Here is a 22763-nt window from a genome sequence, read left to right on the forward strand (position 1 = left end):
TCAATCATGTTATATGGTCACCTAATGCATTCTTTTATTATTTAAATTTTATCCTCTCTTTGACATTCTTTTTGTTTTAATTTAATATATATTATAGCTGTGATTTAGTAATATATATATATATATATATATATATATATATATATATATATATATATATATATATATATATATATATATATATATATATATATATATATATATATAGAAACTAGAAACAACTTTTATTAAAAGATAAAATGTTTAACATTAGTAGCATATTTTTATTATAATTCTAAACATTCCATTATTTTAGTATTTATTATCTTCTTAATTAGTAGAATGTAAAAGAAAATTTTGGCTAACAATGATTAAGAAAGATCGGAATATGCAATAATCAATCTGTGAACAAAATCCAAGTGGGAATCCTGATCCTTTGTCCCTAACACCTCATTCACACGTCACGTCATTACAACATTCATCCTTCTTCTCAAAGGCAAGCAAGTAATTACCACGTTAACACGCATGCCAAAACCATGTAAGACACTCCTATGATCTCTGTCTGTCGAAGACAGCATACCCTTAATTATCTTACATAAAGCTGTGATCTTTCTCTCTGTTATGTATTGCACCGGCCAATCATAGTGGGTGTGTGAACGCTGACGATAGAAAAAGAGAGAAAAAAGATAAATGAATAAATAATAATAATAAAGTACATTTTTGGAAAAAAAGAGGAGGGAGATAAACCGAAAAAGTAAAGCAGGGGCGTTGAACAATGAGATTAAAAAACGTAGCAGAGATAATAATAAAAAATAATAAATAAAAGGGGGTTGGTTTGGTCGGGAGGAGTTGGAGAAGCAGAGAGAAGGAGAAAAGCATAGAGGAGAGTGTGTGGGGGCGTTGCATTGAGTCAAAGGCGATCAAAGAAAGAGTGTAGTGGTAATAATCTATGTACTGAGATACATGGGTGGTGGAGGAACGCTCGTGGAAGGGATTCGAAGATTGTTTCAACGACGCGCTTCTAGCTCTGCTGAAAATCAAAACAATGCCAACAATAGCCGCGTCTACGTGAGAGATTTGCGCGCGCAGTTGGCTTCCATTCCCAACCACGACCACCTTGTTGACCCTGATTTCGATTTCTCTACCTTGAAGCCCATCAAAGTTCCCGCACAAATCCCCTTCAGACCCTCTTCTATGGATCATCACAAAAAGGTTCTCTTTTTCATCGCCCCCATCTCCTCTTTTTTCTTAGTGCCATCTTTTTTCTCTTGTCTTTTCATTTTCTGTTTCACTTCTTCTGTTGGGTACTGCTCAAGTTTCGCTTTTTATCTTTTTGCAATCCACCCCTTTATCTTCTTGTGTGATCGCTGTTTTTGTCTTGAGGTTTGCCGGATCAATTTGGTTGTACCCTTTTGTCTTTCTCTCTCTCTCTCTCTCTCTCTCTCTCTCTCTCTCTCTGACAAGATTTCAGTAATTACCTGATGCAAAAGAGAAGAGGCATAGTTTGGCATGATATTGATTAATTCCTTTCCGGGCCACTTTTCTTATAGTACTGGCTAGATGAGGGTGTACGAACCAAAAATGAGTGATTTCTTGGATCAAGATGAGACAAGATTTGAATCCCTGTTGAGAAAGAAATATCCACGTTTAACATGTGATATTATCGGGACAAGATTTCCTGGATGCAGGAAACCCGTGCGAAATAAATAAAAAAATAGTTGTGTGGTTTGTGTTCTGCTTATGTTGATAAAGTACCGAATTTCATGACATTGTTACTTTGTGTGAATATTGTGTTCTTTCTTGATGAATTTTTTCTGTATTTCGCACGTTTAATAAGTTATAGTCTTCAAGTTATGTTTCTTATGGTTTATGGTTATCAATCAGGGTGCTCCAGAGTCAGAGTTTTTTACTGAGTATGGAGAGGCGAGTCAATACCAGATCCAAGAGGTTGTTGGAAAAGGAAGTTATGGTGTTGTGGGTTCTGCCGTTGATACTCACACGGGTGAAAGGGTTGCAATCAAGAAAATTAGTGATGTTTTTGAGCATGTATCCGATGCCACACGGATCCTTAGAGAAATTAAGCTCTTGCGGTTGCTTAGACATCCTGATATTGTGGAAATTAAGCATATTATGCTTCCTCCTTCCCGGAGAGAGTTCAGGGATATCTATGTAGTGTTTGAGTTGATGGAATCTGATCTTCATCAAGTAATCAAGGCCAATGATGATCTTACCCCCGAGCACCATCAATTTTTCTTGTACCAACTTCTAAGGGGCCTGAAATATATTCATACAGGTATCATATCCTTGTTAGAACTGGCTTACTTACTTTTTTCAGATAGTGATTTTAAACTAGTGTAGCTTTTTCTTGCAGCAAACGTGTTTCATCGTGATCTGAAGCCAAAAAATATTCTTGCTAACGCTGACTGCAAACTAAAAATATGCGATTTTGGGCTTGCTCGAGTTTCATTCAATGATGCTCCATCAGCTATATTCTGGACTGTGAGTAGCACACCATTGTGTGGCCATGTTGAACTGTTACATTTATCAATTATGTTCTTTCTGACTTTTAAGAGTGGTGGAAATTGTAAGTTGCAATTTAGGTTTCTCCACAAACCTGTGGCTGACTTATTTTTTCTACTTTGAATAAGGATTATGTTGCAACTCGGTGGTACCGTGCACCGGAATTATGTGGTTCTTTTTTTTCTAAGGCAAGCTTCTAATTTTCTTTTAACAACATATTTTCTTGGGTAGTATGCAATAGAAGCTATTGAACATGCTTGGTGTGTTGAAATAAGCTTCCAATTATAAAATTCTTGTCTTTTGCAGTACACTCCTGCAATTGATATATGGAGCATTGGATGCATATTTGCAGAAATGCTCACTGGGAAGCCATTGTTTCCTGGAAAAAATGTTGTGCACCAATTGGATCTCATGACTGATTTGCTTGGCACTCCTCCTCCAGAGTCCATTGCAAGGGTTAGTATATAAAAATCTAATTTGAAGTTTTCTGAAATCAATAGGGCAGACTTGTGTTGTGACATGGTTTATGGCTTTCTCCACTGTATACAATATTCTCTAAGTATATAAACTTTTAATCTTAATTTTGCAGATTCGAAATGAAAAGGCCAAAAGGTATCTCAACAGCATGAGAAAAAAGCAACCAATTCCACTATCCCACAAATTTCCAAATGCAGATCCATTGGCTCTCCGGTTACTGGAACGGCTACTTGCATTTGATCCTAAAGACCGTCCATCAGCTGAAGAGGTTGGTCTCCTATCCCAAAGGGGAAATTTCATTGATAATCACCTATGACGATATTTCATTATTTCTCTTATGCTTGTGATACCAGGCACTAGCTGATCCTTACTTCATTGGTTTGGCGAACATAGACCGTGAACCATGCACTCTACCCATTTCAAAACTTGAGTTTGAATTTGAGAGAAGGAAATTGACCAAAGATGATGTCAGAGAGTTGATTTATCGAGAGGTATGATCGTAGAACATTTATATAACTCCTGCTTCAATCAATTGTGTTCTACTCTTTTTTTTTGTCCTGTGATAATAATTCTTTAAATTTTTCAAGTGAACAGATTTTGGAGTACCATCCCCAAATGCTGCAAGAGCATATTCGTGGTGGAGATCAAACTAGCTTCATGTATCCAAGGTAGATGTGCTACAATTAATATCCAAAGCACTGTTTATAGTTCTGTCACAAGGGACAAACAGTAGGTCTTCAATATTAAATAAGATACTAAGCAAACTTTTACTGTATAACGTTTACCAACACCTAATTTTATAACTGTTGACAGGAACCCTTCCTTGCATTGTTGTTGTTGCTGCGATTTTACTTTTTGGCAAATACTTCCAAAATCTCATTCCTTTTGAATATAATGTTGTTAATGCTAATTCTTAGAGTTAAATTTTGTACTGAATACAACATTTCTGACGGCTAGTTTTCCATTTACGTTCTGCATGTCATCTAAGAACTCTAACATGGAATGTGAGGTTCTTTGAAGTTAGCTGTCATTGTTTTGGTAATTAGTTGGTAATTCTATGTTATCTTTTTGCATAGTGGGGTTGATCGGTTCAAGAGACAGTTTGCACATCTTGAGGAGCATTATGGGAATGGTGAACGAAGCACTCCATTGCAGAGACAGCATGCCTCCTTACCTAGGCAAGTCTTGGTTAAATATTTGGTTCAAATGCTGGATTGTCAACTTGCACATTAAACAGTCTTTGTCTTGTTCTTTTGGAGATTTCATTGGTTTCATATTTGTTATTACTCATGGATTTTAATCTTAGGTCCAGTTTATTAGTGTCTGTTCTAAGATGAGTTTGGCAGACAAGTCTGTGAACCTTTTCTATGGTACTGTGAGAGTTATATGCAATTTCACTTTATGCAGAGAGAGAGTTTGTGCTCCCAAGGATGAAAGTAAACAACACAACGATATTGAAAATCCAAGTGAAACAAATCTACAGAGTCCTCCAGGGTCTGATGCGACAGGTTCTCAAAATGGAACCTCCAGATCAAACTACAGTGCGCGTAGCTTGTTAAAAAGTGCGAGTATTAGTGCTTCTAAGTGTGTAGTTGTGAAACAAAATAAAGATCCAGAGGTAGTTTCTTACTCTATCTTTTCACGAGTGCATGGCTTTATTAAAAGAGAAATTGTTATATGGTTTAAAAACATGAGATTCTAACCACTCTTTAGTAACCACACACATGTGAACAAATTCTTCACTTTAGAATTGGAACCATGGTTTTGGACTTCAATGGTTTCCTCATAGTTAGAGTTTTTGAAATATGTGGAATAATTGGTTGCAATTTGTGTTGTTAATAAAAATATTGATGTAATTGTGTATTTGTTTTGCATTAGCAAGAGGCAATTAAGGAGATAAATGATGAGACGATGGATGATGTGAGAGATGTTGCTGCCCTCCATGCTTGATTTTGGTTTTGGTGTTGCTTCGTACCTTCTTCCATGCTCTGATTCTTTGCACAATGAGAGAGAGGTGGTGATGGTGGTTTGAAGCACTGTTAGTGCTAGAAGAAGCTCGCTTTAGGACTAAGCTCGTTAGTCATCAAATGCCATTTTGTTTGCGTTACTGTTGTAACCATTTATTTATTGTGTACGGCAAACGCAATGTATACTACTCACTCATGTTTTATGCTATTAATTTGAAACAGATCGAAAGGAAATAATGTTAGAAAGAAAGAAAACTCTGCAGTTTACTGTAGGGTGTGCAGTTGAAGTTTGTTAACTTTGATTAAAGATATTAACTGTTAGCCTAATAATTTAGGCCTATTGCTTGCACTTTATTGGGCTAACATTTCAAGTGGCAAGTAGTGTAGGTCCACTGTAATAATTAGAGTAAAATAGATTACATTACATCCATTGTCAACCATTGCGATGTTTCTTATCCATCAAGGGTCAAATCACCCCCTGGGATTGAAAGGGAAGACAAGCAGCCGAAGGATCCACTTCATCTAACAATGGTCTAGATAGGCATGCAATTTATCATCATTAATTATTCGTGAAATTCTGTGATAAATAAATAGTAAAATTAGTCATTGACCAATTAAAATGGACCATGATTGGTCGAAAACTCAAGTAGATCACGCTATAAGATTCCATTCAAAGCATGCTGATAATATTTCAATAATAATTTCTTTAACAGAAAACTTTCAACAGTTGAATAATTTATCATCAGATTTTATAACAAGTGCATGAAAGGCAAGTACAAGAGAGTATAACAAAAATTAATTGTTTACTTAAAAATTGTATTGTGTAAATAAATACAAATAAGAAATGAGTAGTGTTTTGAGGATAGATTGAAAGTTAACTTATTATCACTCTTCTTCATGTCCCACCTCCTAACTCCTTAGCAGCCATGAGGTAACGTCAATAAGGTCAAGAAAATACTGTGAACTGCATTCAGCGTACGTCAAAAATGTCAGTTGGGAGCTGATATCATGCTAGTTGGGGGTTGAGATTTATCGGGTACCAGTACATTCCCACGTTGCCAAATAATTCTGTGAACTGCATTCAGCTTACTCTTCCATTTATTCTTTGCATGTCATACAATTTGATTAACTTTTCTGGGATATAATTCTAACAACTGCCACATTCCAACTTCCATCAGATGATCATACTTTGTGATTCTGAGTAAGGCCCTTGTAATTCAGATTATCTGATCACCCTTATTGTCAGTTTTATGCATTCGGGTGGATCAAGACAGACATAAATGTGCTTCACATTGCTTCAGCACTTCTTCAATCACATAAATACGTCCAAAGAGTATATATATTCTTTAAGTTAATTTTCACCATATCTGTCCATTTTTACCAATAATCCCCACAGGAACAAATACCATCATTGAAGTGGTGAAACCGGTTAGAATCCCTTAAGATAATCAATCTTCCAACGATCTTGGATATGTGTTTGATGGCATTGTGACAGTCTTGACAAACTCGTAAGTTTTTTATGACTCGTATTGGTCTGCCAGCAGGAATAGTCAGGATTCCAAATGCTACAGCCAATTTCTCACTGTGATATCTGAGCATGTGCTCCTTTTCTTCCTCTTCCACATCATGCAAAACCAATTTTGTTGAAGAAACATACCCCTCGCGCCTCATTTTCAAATCTAGCTCTTCTAAGAAGGCATATATTCTATCCTTTTCTGGGTGGAAACAATCCCCAACTGCGAATATATGAATCTTGTTTTGTACCTCAACCCAACTATACCCAGTTACCTTCTGCACGCCAACTTCCTTCATTCTTGATCTCATCTTGCCAACATCAACCCACCTACCAGAAGCCGCATATAGATTTGAAAGAAGGACATACATCCCTGAGTTGTGAGGTTCCATCTTAAAAACCATCTCAGCAGCCTTCTCACCCAGTTCAATATTACCATGAATCCGGCTTGCCCCTAATAGAGCTCCCCATGATGCAGCACCGGGCTCAAAAGGCATTTTTCTCATTAAGTTCTCTGCTTCTTCCAGGCGGCCAGCTCTTCCAAGAAGATCAATCATGCAAGTATAATGTTTTGAACTTGGTGTTACATTGTAATCCCTATTCATTGTATAAAAGTATTCAGTTCCCCTGTCTATCAAGCCAGAATGACTACATGCAGATAAAACACCCACCTGAAACGTAATTAGAAGAAGAATAAACAGAAAGTTAGAAAATAGAAAAGGGTTAGCGAAGGCATGACATTACTGATTTATAGAAACAAACAAGATTAATTCCGTATCAAGAGAGATAGCAGGTTCTGGAGTATGAGAGATTCTGTACAAGCAAATAGAAAAACGAAAGGTCCAAGGGAATTCGAAGTCTTCCCAATGCCCAATCTAATTCCGGCCTAAACCTTTCCGATTCAAACTTTCCAAGCTTATACCTCCTAGAAACTAAACTGGATAAAATATGAAGTACTGATGGTACCCGTTCAAATTTCCACCCAACTGGATAAATCGACAGAAACAGATGCAAACAACAAGCTGTAAATGAAAAATCTAAATGCTTATGAAATGTATAGAATGCATACCATTGTAATCTCATCAGGTTTAACACCTGTTTTCTTCATTGATTCGAATAATATTAAAGCCTGTCCGCCAAATCCATGCCTAGCATAACCAGCTATCATTGTGTTCCAAGAGACGACATCTTTCTCCTCTATTCCTTCAAACACATTATCAGCTTCATCTGTGCTGCCACATTTAAAATACATCCCAAGAAGCGCATTTCCCACAAAACACCCAGTCTCAAATCCTGCCTTCACCACCTGCCCATGAACTTGTTTCCCTAACTCCAAGGCAGCAATATCAGCACATGTGCTCAAAGCACAACTGAAGGTAGACCTATTGGAATTTTCCCCATCTCGTTTCATCTCCACAAACATGTTAAGAGCCTCCTCAAAGTGTTCATTCTGAGCATAGCCAGTAATGATAGCAGCCCAAGATACACAATCACGCTGAGGCATCACGTCAAACAATTTTTTAGCTTGAGTTATACCACCATTTTGACAATAGCCAGTAATCATGGTATTCCATGAACTTATATTCCGACAAGGCATTGTCTCAAACAACTGCCTTGCAATGTCCATTTTCTTGTCTTGCACATATCCCGCAAGCATAGCATTGTATGAAATTTCATTTTTTACAGGCATCTCATCAAAATACTTTCTTGCTTCATCCAACATTCCGTTCTGCACATATCCAGAAACCATTGCCGTCCACGTGAACACGTCCCACACCGGAGATGCATGGAACAACCTCTTAGCCTGAGACAAATCTCCAACCTGGGCATAACCAGAAATCATAGTGTTCCAGGAGATGGCATCCCTAACAGGCATTTGGTCAAAAATCAACCTAGCATCACCCAACATGTTTCTCTTCACATACCCACCCATCAAACAATTCCAAGAAATCAATTCCCAGTTCGATTGGGACTCAAACAATTGCCGTGCCTCCTCAAGTCTCCCGTTGTGAACATAAGCTGCAAGCAGCCCATTCCAGGAGATTGAATTCCTATGAGGCATCCTATTAAAAACCTCCCTTGCCTCATCAACAAACCCATTCTGGGCATACCCAGACAACATGGCATTCCAGGAACAAACATCCTTTTCAGGCATAAGGTCAAACAACTTGCGAGCTTCTCCGAGCCTGCGGTTCCTGACATATCCAGTGAGCATAACGTTCCAGGAAAACAAGTCCCTCTCAGGCATTTTATCAAACAGTTCCCTTGCGAGGGAGAACTTTGCGTTCCTCAAGTACCCAGATATCATGGCGTTGTAGGAGACAGAGCTGCGGCAAGGCATGGAGTTGAAGACTCCGAGAGCAGAGTCGCAGCGACCATTGCGCATGTGGGAAGATATGGCCTTGTTCCATGTGAAAATCGCAGGGTCTTTGACTTTGACGGAGTTGGTGGTGATGGATGAAGACTTGCTGCTTCTGCTTCGTCTTTTACTCCTAAAACTATTCGTAGAAAGATAACGTGAATTACACATACGCAAGTGCCTCACAACATAGGTATAGTTGGTGTGCATTGTATTGAAAGTCTTCATGAGCTACCATACTAACTACCTAGCCCAGCTATTATGCTTCGTCTTCACCATGCATCAACTTGTTCAAGTATGAACATACCGATCATTTTATCTGTTCAGAACTTTTCTGTTTTTCAACTCAAAATTGATAAAAATTAGAAAACAAGACTTCGATCATCCAGTTCTTGGATCGAACTTTTCCATGGTATATCCATAATTCTTTTAAATTTCTCCATTAAAAGAATACCTGTTATATTAGCAAAAATATCTGAATAATGATAATATATGTTGAGATTAAGTAGTGAGTGTATTTAAAAAAATTTTCTGATGAAATAATGTCTTTATAAAATTTTTATAGCATGATTATTCATATATATTTAAATATATTATATTACTGGAATATAATCAAATATAATAATTCGATGTATTAGATCATCAATAATTATATTATAATATTTTAAAGATATCAAATATTATATTATACTATCTTAATATATAACAATAAATTATTATATCATAATATATTAATTATAAATATGTTGGAAATATTTTATATTTATTCAATAGGGAGGGTACAATTTATACTTATAATTAGGTTAATTTTCGTCATATTTCATACTGTCACCAATAATCCCCACAAGAACAATTACCCTCACTGAAGTGGTGAAATCGATGAGAATCCCTTACGATTATCAACCTTCCAACAATCTTGGAGATGTGTTTGATGGCATTATGACAGTCTTCACAGACTCGCAAGTTTTTCATGACACGTATTGGTCTACCAGCCGGAATAGTCAGAATTCCAAATGCTACAGCTAATTTCTCACTGTGATACTTTAGCATATGCCTCTTCTCCTCCTCTTCCACATTGTGCAAGACCAATTTTGTTGCAGGAACATACCCTTCTTGTTTCATTTTTAAATCTAACTCTTCTAAGAAGGCATATATTCTGCGTTTCTCTGGGTGAAAACAATCCCCAGCTGTGAATGTATGAATCTTGTTATGTATCTCAACCCAACTATACCCTGGTGTTTTATGAACACCAACTTCCCTCATTTTCAATCTAATTTTACTAACATCGACCCATCTCTTTGAAGCTGCATATAAATTTGAAAGAAGAACATACGTTGCCGAGTTATTAGGTTCCATCTTGAAAACCATCTCAGCAGCCTTCTCACTCAGTTCCATATTGCCATGAATTCCGCTTGCACCTAATAGAGCTCCCCATATTGCAACATCTGGCTCGAAAGGCATGTTTCTGATTATGTTCTGTGCTTCTTCCAGACGACCTGCTCTACCAAGAAGGTCGATCATGCAAGTATAATGTTTTGAATTTGGTTTTACACCATAATCCTTATCCATTGAATGAAAATATTCAGTACCCCTGTCTGTCAAGCCATTATGACTGCAAGCTGATAGCACGCCAACCTGAAATATTATTAGAAGAAGAAGCGAAATGATTTTTCTTGTAGAATAGGGTCAAAAGGCAAGCTAGTGCATTATAGATAAAACACTAAAATTAACGACTCATTCATAATTGATTTGCTAGTTCTTTATGATTATGATCATCGTATTTGTATACAAAACAAGAAGCAACCTAAGCAACTATTAATTAGCTGAAACTGTATTAAGTATTAAACCGTAAATTTATCAGAAAATTGATTTATAAACCTGTGTAAGTTAAAAATAATTAAGTGAAAAGTAAACGATAAAAACAAGTTTTTTGCAAAAAACAATTAGATAAGGGACAATTATCCATGCACAAGAAGTGCATAAAATATGTTTACCATGGTAATCTCATCAGGTTTAACCCCTGCTGTGATCATTGACTCAAATACTGTTAAAGCCAGCCTGCCAAATCCATGCCTAGCATAACCAGATAACATTGTGTTCCATGAGACGATATCTTTATGTTGTATTCCTTGAAACACTTCATAAGCTTCATCTATGCAGCCACATTTACAATACATTCCAACAAGTGCATTCCCCACTAAACAGCCGTTTTCATACCCTGTCTTCACAACCTGTCCATGAACTTGTTTCCCTAACTCCAAAGCAGCTATATCAGCACATGTGCTCAGCGCACAACAAAAGGTAGATCTATTTAAACCTTCTCCATCTCGTTTCATCTCCACAAGCATGTTCATAGCTTCTTCATAGTGACCATTCTGAGCATAACCAGCAATAATAGCTGCCCAAGATACAGAATCATGCTCAGGCATCCTATCAAACAAGTTCCTTGCCTGTGCTACATCACCCTCCTGACAATAACAGCTTATCATGATATTCCATGAACCTATATTTGGAAAAGGCATCGCCTCAAACAATTTTCTTGCCATGTCCACTCTCTTGTATTGTACATAACCAGCAATCATTGTATTGTACGACATCTCTATTCTCTGTGGCATTTCATCGAAAACTGTCCTCGCTTCATCCAACATTCCATTCTGCACATAGGCATACACCATTGCTGTCCACGTGAAAACATCCCTTACTGGAGACTCCGCAAACAATCTCCTAGCCTGCGACAAATCTCCATCCTGTGCATAACCTGAAATCATGGTATTCCAGGAAACTACATCCCTAATAGGCATTTGATAAAAAAGAAGCCTAGCTTCGCCTAACATGTTTCTCCTCACATACCCACCCATCAAACAATTCCAAGAAATCAATTCCCAGTCTGACCTGGACTCAAACAAGTTACTGGCCTCTTCGAGTCTCCCACTCCGAACATATGCTGCAAGCAACCCATTCCACGAGATGGAATTCTTGTGAGGCATCTCATCAAAAACTTCCCTTGCCTCATCAGCGTGCCCACTCCGGACATACCCAGACAGCATGGCATTCCAGGAAACAACATCCTTTTCGGGCATTGAATCAAACAACACGCGAGCATCACGGAGTCTGCGGTTCCTGACGTAGCCAGTAAGCATTAGATTCCAGGAAAACAAGTCTTTGTGGGGCATTCTATCAAACAGGTCCCTTGCAAGTGAGAACTCTGCGTTCCTCAAGTACCCAGATATCATGGCGTTGTAAGAGACAGAGTTTCGAATCGGCATGGAGTTGAAGACTCGGAGAGCCAAGTTGCAGTGGCCATTGCGCATGTGGGTAGAGATGGCTTTGGTGCATTTCACAATGTGGGAGTCTTTCTCTTTCAAATGGGGTTTCGGAAAATTAGAGGGTTGTTGAAGTTGAAAGTTGCTGCTGTGTAACTGCCTCAAGTTAAACTTCCCGCGCATTGTTTTTGTGTCACACTATATAGGATTGTATTTTAAATAACCAGGAATCATATATTTTGGATTTTACGGTTGTTTTCTAGTTTAACGTTGCTATGTTTGAGGAAAATTTATGACAGCTTTTAGCGTATGAATGAGACGTAAGTCCTTATTTGATTATCATTTCAGGACCATGATGCGTTATTTTACATAACTTACTCTTTAATTTGCGTTTGCAGGGTCTATGCAGGCCATCCATGTTATGTTTTAAAAGATTATATTCGCGTGTTTGAGTAATTCAATCATGAATTCGATATTTATTTTGTATAAATTTAATCTGAATCTGAAAAATGTTATTTTAAAGTTTATATTTTTTATTGAACGGATCATCTAGATAGATTATCCCTAATTGACTTATTTTAGAATAAACATCACATTAACACTTAATTAATGATAATTATGAATCAACTAACTAATGCTGATTACAGTATGATTCAATCATGCATTCATGTATTTAATATTTTTTAGTTCAGTTACCTATTTACTTTAGTATAGAATATCTTTTGTAAGTATGGTCGGAATGGTATTTTAAGAGAGATCTTTGAGACAAAATAGATAAGAGAGAAGAGTGACACAAAACAAAATTATTCGAGAATTGAAGTACTCAACTGGCTCACACCGAAATATTTTGACGTTTATCTTGAGACAAAACAAACATTTATTTTAACCTATGATAATTATAAGAAACATGATGAACAATGTACTAGTGAAAGACGTTAACGAGCATCATCTCAACCATCTAATTGATCATTAGACCTCAATCATTTGGTTGATTATTCGATACCAATCTCTTAGCCTAAATTTTCATGTGGACATTTTAGTCTTAATATTTTAATTTGATCATTCAAGTTAACTATTAGACCTTAATTAGTCGTTTAATCATTTGATCTCAATTATTACATTTGAATTATTTATTTTGTATAAATTAAATCTGGTTATGAAAAAAAATATGATTTTACTAAGTTTATATTGTCTGTTTCATTTCCAAAATAAGAAATCAAATTATGCATTTAAAACTCTATCGAGGAATCATAAGTAAAAATGTAATGGAGGGAACGAGGAGTTTAAATAAGAAAAGCTCCTTTTCCCATGTCATGTCATCAAATTTTTAGCGCTCGAGTTCGGTGGGACCCACGGCGTTTGAAAATTGAATCGACAAAGTAAGAAACGAAATTGAAGAAAAGCACACAAAATTTAATGCTCAAAAGAATAAACAATCATCACTGCAAAACGCAGAAACTACACTAACATTTCTTTTTCTTCACTTTCTTCAGTTTCAGTTCATTCCACCAAAATTCAAAATTCTCCGAGAGAAGAGAGAGAGAGAGAGAGAGAGTGATGGGTTGCGTTTCTTCCAATCTTCTCAACCAAGACGAAGAATTCACCCAACTGGGTTCCTCCGCCTTGGGCCACCACATCGTCTCCCTCACCTCCACCACCTACGGCCTTCTCACCCTCGACCCACCGCACACAACCACCCCTTCTACACCTCCTTCACGTTTCACCCTAGCCTCTCTTTTCCCCTCCGAACCAAACTCCGAACCCAAGTCCCTTTGGTCCGAACCAAGACCCTTCCGATCCGAACCCGAGATCATAAACTCATGGGAACTCATGTCCGGTCTCGACACCGAAAGCTTCCGCTTTTCCAAAGAAAACTCCAACCCTAACCTCCTCACTCCCACCAAACCCGGTCCAACGCCACCGAACCGGTTCGAGCGAATATGTCCCCCGAGCGGGGAAAACCGCGTGGTGATCTACACGACGACGTTGCGCGGCGTGCGGAAAACGTTCGAGGCGTGCAACGCGGTGCGCGCGGCGTTCGAGGCCTTGGGCGTGGCTATCTGCGAGCGTGACGTGTCGATGGACAGCGGGTTCCGGGAGGAGCTGAGAGGGTTGCTGAAGGGGAAGCAGAGAGAAGCGATGGTTCCCCCGAGAGTGTTCGTGAAGGGCCTCTACATCGGTGGCGCCGAGGAAATGCTGAAGGTCGCCGAAGATGGTATTCTCGGAGAACTGCTTAAGGGGTTGCCGAAGAAGAAGGTTGGTGCCGTTTGTGAGGGTTGCGGAGACATGAGGTTCTTGCCTTGCTTCAACTGTAATGGCAGTTGCAAGAGTGTTGTTAAGGAAGGGGGAAGAGTATTTGTTGTTAAGTGTCTCCATTGCAATGAAAATGGCTTGATCTTGTGCCCTGTTTGTTCTTGATTACTTTCCTGCCATAATAATATTACTCTTAGTCTCTCTTTTCGTGTAATCACTGTCTTCTGATCCTGCTTTACTTGTTGCTTCCTCCAGTAACAATTTTCTGAAATCATCTTCAAGGCAATCAAAATGGAATTGCAAATGTGAAAAAAGAAAAAAGAAAAAAGGTAGTCACATTCTTGCATTCCATATATGTATCTATAAAAAAACTACATTGTTTTTATGACTTGTATGAAGAACAGGTATCTCAGGATATATAACAAATTCTATTTAATGTTAACCAAGTTACAGTACTAGAAGTTATTGAAATGAATAATTCAAAAAAGTTGAAGTTGTGGTAGAAAACCTGTGTACCAATTCTTCTCTAATAGTCCTGTTATAAACAAGAAAATAAAATTTCTGTATGTTCTGTTTTCATTGCTCTGTTTAGGAATTACCTGTTATGTGTGCAATTTCTTCAACCTTGATGCATGTGTTAAGCTTTGCAGCTTCTGGATTTGTATTTATAATTTCACTGTTTGTGCATTTTCATATGTGTTTGGTCTTGAATTCCAATGAAAGCGATATTAAATTAAAGATTCATCTATCTATTCATTTTGTATTCTCACTGTTGTGTCTCTATCATAGGTAATGTTATTGGACAATGTACTTCAACTTTTTCCCTTTTTATTTAAATTTGATGTATGAGAAAGTTTCTAATAAATTGATAAGAACTGAGGAGTCAGATTAAAGTATTATGAAGTTATAGTACTGATAAACTTCGAAAAAGAAATACATTATGTTAGTTTTTATGATCTTGTACCAAAAGCTGGAATGAAATTTGATACATCTAATATGACCTATAACTTTTACAACTTTATGTTTGTAGAGTAGGCTTTAAAGTAAGGACTGAAAAAATTCTTTCATTAAATTTTGCTTTAGTACACTTAGCTTCATTCTAGTTCTTAATGAAACTTGATACAGCAAATATGACCTATAACTTTTACAACCTTATGTCTGTAGAGTAGGTTTTAAAGTAAGGACTGAAAAAATTCTTTCATTAAATTTTGCTTTAGCACACTTAGCTTCATTATAGTTCTTGTTTCAATGCTGTAATTTCTTACACGAGAATCTTTTTAACCTATTTTAAAAGATGTATTTCTGATTTAGGAAGTAATTTCCAATTCTGGAATTTTTTATATTTTAAAATGACTATTTTAAAAACTATTTCCAAATTTGAAAATATATTTTAAACTCAAAATTATATTAAAAATATGTATTTTAGAAGTTATTTCTATATTTGAAAATATATTCTGAAACACTTGTTTCAGAATGCAAAACTACGTTGTCCAGTCCAGAACTATAATTAGAGCACAAAATCTTACACTTTATTCTATTAATTGCAACAGGGGTATATCGGAATTTTACAACATATAGAGGTGTAAGAAGAAAACATGGGAGTGCAGAAAGAAATTCCCTATATAACCCATTGTAGTTCTTAGACTACCATAACACATCAACTAATAGACTTAAAATGAATGTTGGTTTTCGTGAAACATAGTTTTTAATTTGACATTCGTTCTTAACTTTTGCTGTTGAAATATATATATATATATATATACATATATGTATATATATATATAATTTCGGATCCCATTTTTTCATATAATTTCTCGTTTAAATTGACTAACCCTAATTGGGCCATAAATTATGACAATTTGTCTTTAACTAACCCATCAAGAGGGCTTTGGAAAGCACATATATACATGTGATAAATGGTAATTTTCAAAGTATTTAATTTAATTAAAAATAAAAAATTTAAGTCCACAACATAAAGCTGATGAACTAAAATTAACTTGGTACAAAATATATTTTCTTCTTTAAGTGAATCGCAATTTTAATGATTGTTTTAAATAATGTGATTTAAATCTACTTCCCAACACTACAACTGTAAAAATAGAAAGCGTAATTGTGGATATCACATTGCCGACATGATATTTATAACGAGTGTACGATATTGTTTTGGGCTCGTTGTTTATTTCGTAGGACAAAAATACCCTTCGCCTTTATGCCAATACCTCAACATTATGCTGAAAGACCCTAATTACATAAATTATGCATTTTGAAATCATTAATTTTTCTAGATAATTATTTGGAAAGATTTTTCACGAATTTCAAATAATATTTTCTGAAAAGTTTGATATTTTTAAATATGATTTTTTATCTTTATTAAATTAAATCTGTTTCTAGTACCTAAATTTAAAGATAATGCATGATCATTTATCTTTAGTATAATTGAGAAAAAGTATATTTTGAGAATATAAATTTTTTACATTTGACACAATCTTTTCTTATTTTTTTTATTGAAAAAACAATAATAATATTTTGATATAGTATGAAACTTATTTTTGCTGAATTTTTAAACTATCACAATGTATAATTTTAAAATTTAATAACACTTAATATGTCAAAGGATTGTTTTTGTTATATTGACTCTACTCTTAAAAAAAATACAAAAAATTTATATATTTATGATCATTTTATTTATTATTTCATTTATTTTTATATTATGTGTTAAATGAATGTTTGATGACCCAAAGAAGCAGAGAGAATTGACAAGAGATGAAGATGGTGATGGAGACTTAAACGTTCCCCTAAATGATAAATCACCCGTGAAGCATACAACTGTCTAAAAATAATGCCACCGCAACACCCAATGCAGCTACAGCCATTTTTGTCCCTCCAAAACCAACCACAGGTCGCTATTAGCACATGCCAATCCAGTCCCACCAAGATCAAATCATGTCAATTTTCTATCAAACAAATTAACCCAATTGAAAAAAAATTACACTCCTAAGCACAGAGCAAAGATTCAGATTTACAAATGCCATGTCCTGGCTGCATTTCAGTTAGGTGGATGATACAGTGAAATAATGCACTCCAAGGAGTAACAAAGAGAGAAAAATCGGTGCTTGGAGGTAGCTTGATGGAGATTCATCTGACATTTCAGATGAATCAACGGCAAGAGGCATTCCATCACTGTTTAGAGTGCATGATTGTGGGTCAGACCCTTCCTTGCTCAACATCAGAGCTCGAAGAACCCCAGAAACTGTGTGAATGTAAGCTGTTCGATTCTTTGCCAGAAGCCATGTCAGACCCATGAGTTCACAGTCTTTGTTATGGATCTTGGTGGTCCTATCTTCCGACTTGCTTGAATTTGAAGACTTCTTTCTAAGCTGCGTACAACCAAAGGCTTGTTAAGTTATACATCTTTTATTATATTGGTGTAACATCCACTCCTAGAACAAAGGTCAAAGCTGCACATCAATGCTAGCTATCTATTACAAAAATAGCTCATGGGAGAAGTATATATCAACCAACTAATTGTTTAGCTTAGACAGGTTTGGTTTTGAAACATGGGATTGTGTGAAGATTATAATGGTGGGACATTGTGCTATGATTCGTTTGTTTTTAGGGAAGCAACAACGCTGAACAATATTCAGAACATCTTAAATGAAGGCCTAGTAGTTTTTTAAGTGATGAATTTAAGATTCTGAAACAATGCATGGGATTTTTATACGTGTGGAAAAATAGGCACAAGAGACATAATTTTAGCAGACTGCTAAATCAAATCAGAAACAGGAACGATAAATCCAAATATGGCTGCAGATATTATTATATCAGCTAATGCCAATATCTATGAATTAGGCAGAAAATGTGTCAGGCAATTTGTGAATGCTTCAGAAGAATCAGCTGGAGAATCAGATCTCAGTTTTACTCATCGCAGTCAATTTACTAGGTAGCCGCATGTGACGGGAAAAAAAATAATGAACTGAACGTACAACCCTGTCTCTACGCTTAAAACATCATTAATGGCCAGTGACAAGAACAATAACACTAAATTCATTGCAATGTGTCGTGCTTTTAAGAAATAACACTTTTTCTCGTGAACAAGAACTTGTTTTACACGACATAACTAGTTTTAATGCTAAGTGCTAGTAGAACAAATGTCTTGACAGCAAGAATGTAAAAACTTCTGTTCATTTTGAAGACAATGTAGGAACATCACATGTGCTTAATCCATTATGGGTACACATGATTTCAAAACATTCGAATCATTTGACCAAAATTCATATCAGTAACTCTCAAATTACTAAAGTGGACACACAGTGCACTAATAATGTTTCTGTAAACTTTCGTGAGCTACACTGATCGAAAGGCGCGTAAAGCAGAGTGCCAATAACCACTATCCGAAGTAAAGGAAGGCAAAAAAAGAAAAACACTTTCCCAATCATCGAGCATGAAGATGAAACCTTGATCAGCTTCATCATATTCAGAGATGTAAGATCTATCCATCGCTTAAAAAACAAACAATGCTAAAGAAAGAACACTGTACAAAACAAAATACGAAGGAAGTAGCTGAAAACTTACCGAATAGAGACTATGCAAGCACTTGGAGCATCCTCCTAGGCCTGGAAACTTATTGACATTATTGCTGCTACTCAAGCAATCCTTTTCCAATCTTCTAACACTTCCATCTACCACAAGACTCCCACTTGGAGTAACTGAAAAAGACTCGGTGCAGGTCAAAGGGTGGAGCCTAATGCCGCAGTAGCAATACACCACATCACAAGTCTCGTTAGGCTGAACAAGCTGGATTCCTCTAACTTTCAAGGCCTTCCCCAAGTCGCTCACACATGTTTCTGAATCGTCAGGCAACAAGGGCATGTCATAGGATGTGGTATGGCCTTGTGAGGCACGTTCGTGTTGCATTCCACCACCAAGGGCAGTGACCGAGTAAGCAGAATAGAGCCAGGCAGCAAGCACCGGACAGCATCTGCTACGGTGGAGGTCTATATCTGCAGCATTTTTGCTGGAGCCGCATGCACTCTTTATTCCTTCATAGTGTTCATCAGAGAGGTTAAGAGGGCACCCTTCAACATCAGCTTGTTCCGGGAATGCAGGGATTGTGCCAGTTGACATAGGGTGTGGTGTGATAGGCTGAAGTGATGCTGAAGCAGCAGCATCAGGATCAGGGAGAGCAAGGTAGCCAGGGAAGAGAGTGAGGAGGAAGAAAAGGGTCTTTAAAAATGGCGATTTTGGAGGAGGTAGTGTCAGTGTCATAGTGAGTTTAAGAGGGTCTAACACACTGAATGGCTAAGAGAAAGGGGAAAGAAGGGTGTGGAGTGAATGTAGATGTGGTTGGTCTCTTTGTTTCTCTTCTCTCACCATAAAGAAGAGAATATTAGGATGTTATGGACGTGGTGGTCTCTGTTGGGTCAGAACTCACAAGCTAGGAAAGGTAAAGGGAATTAAAGGGAGCAGAAAGGATGGTAGGGTCGACCTAAGTTTGGCACCATGCTACCTCATTTAGATCTCATACCAACTTAGTCTGCCAATTTACCTCATTTACCTCTATAAAGTTTCTCATAGGGATTAGCATATAGCTCCATAATGACATCATTTGTGGGAAAAATGAGTTTGATTGAGATTTAAATGTAGGTTGGTGTTTCATTGTTTTAGAATTTTCACTCTGGTAATTTTCTATTTTCTTGTCACTTTCCTAATCTATCAGTTTCCTTGCAAGTGTCTGTCTTCACAGAAAGATACATCTGTCAAGATAAAATTACAATTACCAGCAAACAAAACACTGCTTGATTTCAAATCTGTCATGTTTGTGGTTTTCAGATATCTTACTATGATTATATGAACATAAATATGCCGACATTGAAGGTAATACATTGCATTGTGTCTACGTGGGAGGGGTTACAATAGAGAGTAACACAGAACAGAACGGTTTAATTAACAGTTTTAACAGTTGTTGTGACATTCTATTTCTCAAACATCTTTGTCTGAATTTGTAAACCTAATTATGGAAAAGAATTATGCGGTGCCCTGACTAACCATCTACCGAATTTTTTGTTAGTATGCAGGAGCTGAAGCCAAAATTTGGAATTTTACTCTGTCCAAACTTGATAGTAGTGTTGTATTCTGCAAGCCTTGACGGCAACTTGTGTTTCCCTGTGACATTATTGGATGGGCAAAGTTAAATAATTTTCTTTTCGGTGCTGGATTAGATGATGATTGATGAACTAATGAACTATTTGTTTGGAAGTGTTTCAAAAGTGAAAAGAATCCTGAGGGATAAGTCTTACATTATTTAGAACCAGATTTCAACATGTTTTTATCTTTTCGTTTCTACAAATTGCCCAAACCTTATCCGTAAGGAATAACGACAACGTTGGACGTGTTTTACACTAAATTGCAATGCTTGCCGGTTTAATTTCACTATTTTTTTAATCTTATATCCATTAAAATAATTTTAAAAGACTAAATTAAACTTTAAATTTATTTTTTAACATTTAAACTTATTTTAACTAATTTTTTTATTAATTAAACTTATTATACCATTCTTTATCCTAAAGTTTATTTCTTACATAAAACATTAGAATCCACTCAATGTTAATTCCATCATTTGGAATCCAATTATAAATTTATGGGGTCAAAATAAAATTTACTACATGATTGTCTTAAAAGTGATTTTAAAGAGGGGACATCATGTCCTTAAAGTAATGGGCTTTTTTTATCTTTTTTTTCCTAACCGATATGGTTTTGGAAGAAAAATGTGGCTACGGTAGCACATCACATCACATGGCCTCATCGCCTATTTTATATTGTAAAGTTTCATTTTTAACTAAATTGTGCTCCACGCTTGTGAATAACAAAACAAAAACACACAAAAGTTAAAGTTGTACTCTAGTAAGGGGTTTAACCCAAAACATTACATTAGTTTCATAGCAATAATTAAGTTACTAGCTACATTAGACATGTTGGAATATTGTACACCCATATAACACATAAAACAAGAATGTACTTACAAAACACTTCCTAAAATATCTCGTTTTAAATTATTCAAACAAATTGCGGGTTATAGATTCATTAGGAATATGATAATGGAACATTTTTAAACTTAACATCATCATGATTTCAATTTTGCATTTTTATTTGTTTTCATGTAGTTACAAAGCCCAAATTATAACTAGCAAAACAATTAGAGCATAATTTTGCCTTTTTGTTTTGTCACAAATGAAATGCACAATAGATAAAGGATTGAAAATTCCACTCATCATAACACTTAACACATTTGTTTGTTACAACGTCATAACACTTGACACATTTGTTTGTTACATCTTGTAGGATGAAAAACAACTAAATATTAAGTGGGTTGAACATTCAATTATCAAAAAACAAAATAATTTGAGAGTAAAGCTTGATTCCTGAGGAATGTAAATTCATTATCCTTAAAGATTTATTCGCAGTATATTATGCAAGCTTCTCAATATATATGAAAATAACTTTTTAGATTTTTCAAAGATATCAGAACTAGAAAAAACTTTAAAAAGAATAAACTATTAAACCTAGATAATAAATTGAGAAAATAAAAAATAAGACTGGAGGACAAGAGAGAAGATAAGTGTGTTATGTATTTCAAAGGAGGCAAATGACATGTATTTATAAACGAAGGAGGGTTGTCATGGACCAAGATCTCATGACTTGTGAAAGAGACACACAACATTGAAACCCAACTCTTGCGACCCTTATGACTAAAGCTATGAAGGCTTGCTTTGGCGAAATAGGAAACAAGCTCAGCCAACATATTTGGAAAAGAGATTATATATTTTGCTATATATTTATAACATATTTTATAACAATTCCTTACCTATTGCAAAAGATAAGATAAAACGTATGAAAGAAGAAAAATATGGGTCTTATGTAAGATGTTGTGCATCAGAGTTGGTATAACAAACTACGTGAACTAGTTATATACTAAAAAACTTAACACATTGTAGTTGGTATAACAAATTATATGAACCAAAGACACTTTATATGTATTAGCAGTTCATCAATCATAATACACTCCCCACAATATCTGTTGTTATCGTTGTGTTGTGCTTACTAAGTCATGTGTGTGTTAAGTATTCACGAGTGCTCTGGAAATTATGTTAATAGATTATACAAATAGTCTCACTCGACACTCATATAGATGATTTCATCAAAGTGTGTGTCACAAATCATACATCGCCAATAAAAAATATGAAAATCATTAAAAACTTTATTAAACTAAAATTCTTATATCACATAAAAATTTAATTGACAAAGTTCAACCTATAGAACTTTCAAGTAATTTATTATATTTTTTATTTAAGTATAGGTACGTAGATATAGATTATTTTTTTTGAAATATTATTGGATAATAAAACTTTTTTTTTTCATACGTCACTTGCTTACTA

General features: G+C 35.8%; 5 protein-coding genes across 6 annotated transcripts; 2 read left to right on the plus strand and 3 right to left on the minus strand.

Moving 5' to 3' along the window:
• The first annotated feature begins 479 nt into the window (after positions 1-479).
• On the plus strand, positions 480-5400 carry LOC124832021 (mitogen-activated protein kinase 9-like). Of its 2 annotated transcripts, none has more exons than XM_088102975.1 (11): positions 480-1191; positions 1864-2272; positions 2351-2478; positions 2628-2687; positions 2806-2955; positions 3089-3244; positions 3330-3467; positions 3571-3644; positions 4053-4158; positions 4388-4594; positions 4904-5400. In XM_088102975.1, the coding sequence occupies exons 1-11, from the start codon at positions 943-945 to the stop codon at positions 5006-5008; spliced, it is 1782 nt and encodes a 593-aa protein (XP_087959101.1). In that variant the 5' UTR covers positions 480-942; the 3' UTR covers positions 5009-5400. The 2 variants fall into 2 exon arrangements, with proteins under 2 accessions (XP_087959101.1, XP_087959100.1); XM_088102974.1 differs by having other exon boundaries at positions 489-1191; positions 4855-5400.
• Positions 5401-5729: 329 nt separating this feature from the next.
• LOC124832019 (pentatricopeptide repeat-containing protein At2g01510, mitochondrial-like) lies at positions 5730-9273 on the minus strand. The gene is made up of 2 exons (XM_047306129.2): positions 7526-9273; positions 5730-7127 (listed from the first exon to the last, which is right to left on the minus strand). The coding sequence occupies exons 1-2, from the start codon at positions 9041-9043 to the stop codon at positions 6321-6323; spliced, it is 2325 nt and encodes a 774-aa protein (XP_047162085.2). The 5' UTR covers positions 9044-9273; the 3' UTR covers positions 5730-6320.
• A 240-nt stretch (positions 9274-9513) lies between these two features.
• Positions 9514-12471, minus strand: LOC124832020 (pentatricopeptide repeat-containing protein At4g02750-like). The gene is made up of 2 exons (XM_047306130.2): positions 10810-12471; positions 9514-10450 (listed from the first exon to the last, which is right to left on the minus strand). Exons 1-2 carry the CDS (start codon positions 12259-12261, stop codon positions 9644-9646), a joined length of 2259 nt encoding a protein of 752 aa, XP_047162086.2. The 5' UTR covers positions 12262-12471; the 3' UTR covers positions 9514-9643.
• Positions 12472-13505: 1034 nt separating this feature from the next.
• On the plus strand, positions 13506-14533 carry LOC124831985 (Glutaredoxin family protein). Its single transcript, XM_047306092.2, has one exon. It carries the CDS (start codon positions 13636-13638, stop codon positions 14494-14496), a length of 861 nt encoding a protein of 286 aa, XP_047162048.1. The 5' UTR covers positions 13506-13635; the 3' UTR covers positions 14497-14533.
• Positions 14534-17107: 2574 nt separating this feature from the next.
• LOC124831989 (putative GPI-anchored protein At4g28100) lies at positions 17108-19767 on the minus strand. Its single transcript, XM_047306094.2, has 2 exons — positions 18904-19767; positions 17108-17708 (listed from the first exon to the last, which is right to left on the minus strand). Exons 1-2 carry the CDS (start codon positions 19594-19596, stop codon positions 17382-17384), a joined length of 1020 nt encoding a protein of 339 aa, XP_047162050.1. The 5' UTR covers positions 19597-19767; the 3' UTR covers positions 17108-17381.
• Between the last annotated feature and the right edge of the window lie 2996 nt (positions 19768-22763).

The sequence above is a fragment of the Vigna umbellata genome, chromosome 1, assembly GCF_029865625.1.
Source record: "Vigna umbellata cultivar VRB3 chromosome 1, Vumbellata_1.0, whole genome shotgun sequence".
Classification (NCBI taxonomy): Eukaryota; Viridiplantae; Streptophyta; class Magnoliopsida; order Fabales; family Fabaceae; genus Vigna; species Vigna umbellata.

Excerpts from the sequence above, each read along its gene's own strand:
- LOC124832021 (XM_088102975.1), top strand. The coding sequence starts at position 943 with ATGGGTGGTGGAGGAACGCTCGTGGAAGGGATTCGAAGATTGTTTCAA. Across the intron at positions 1,192-1,863 it reads CTATGGATCATCACAAAAAG|GGTGCTCCAGAGTCAGAGTT; the intron begins GTTCTCTTTTTC and ends GTTATCAATCAG. Across the intron at positions 3,645-4,052 it reads ACTAGCTTCATGTATCCAAG|TGGGGTTGATCGGTTCAAGA; the intron begins GTAGATGTGCTA and ends CTTTTTGCATAG.
- LOC124832019 (XM_047306129.2), bottom strand. The coding sequence starts at position 9,043 with ATGAAGACTTTCAATACAATGCACACCAACTATACCTATGTTGTGAGG. Across the intron at positions 7,128-7,525 it reads AACCTGATGAGATTACAATG|GTGGGTGTTTTATCTGCATG; the intron begins GTATGCATTCTA and ends ATTACGTTTCAG.
- LOC124832020 (XM_047306130.2), bottom strand. The coding sequence starts at position 12,261 with ATGCGCGGGAAGTTTAACTTGAGGCAGTTACACAGCAGCAACTTTCAA. Across the intron at positions 10,451-10,809 it reads AACCTGATGAGATTACCATG|GTTGGCGTGCTATCAGCTTG; the intron begins GTAAACATATTT and ends ATAATATTTCAG.
- LOC124831985 (XM_047306092.2), top strand. The coding sequence starts at position 13,636 with ATGGGTTGCGTTTCTTCCAATCTTCTCAACCAAGACGAAGAATTCACC.
- LOC124831989 (XM_047306094.2), bottom strand. The coding sequence starts at position 19,596 with ATGACACTGACACTACCTCCTCCAAAATCGCCATTTTTAAAGACCCTT. Across the intron at positions 17,709-18,903 it reads GCTTGCATAGTCTCTATTCG|CTTAGAAAGAAGTCTTCAAA; the intron begins GTAAGTTTTCAG and ends GGTTGTACGCAG.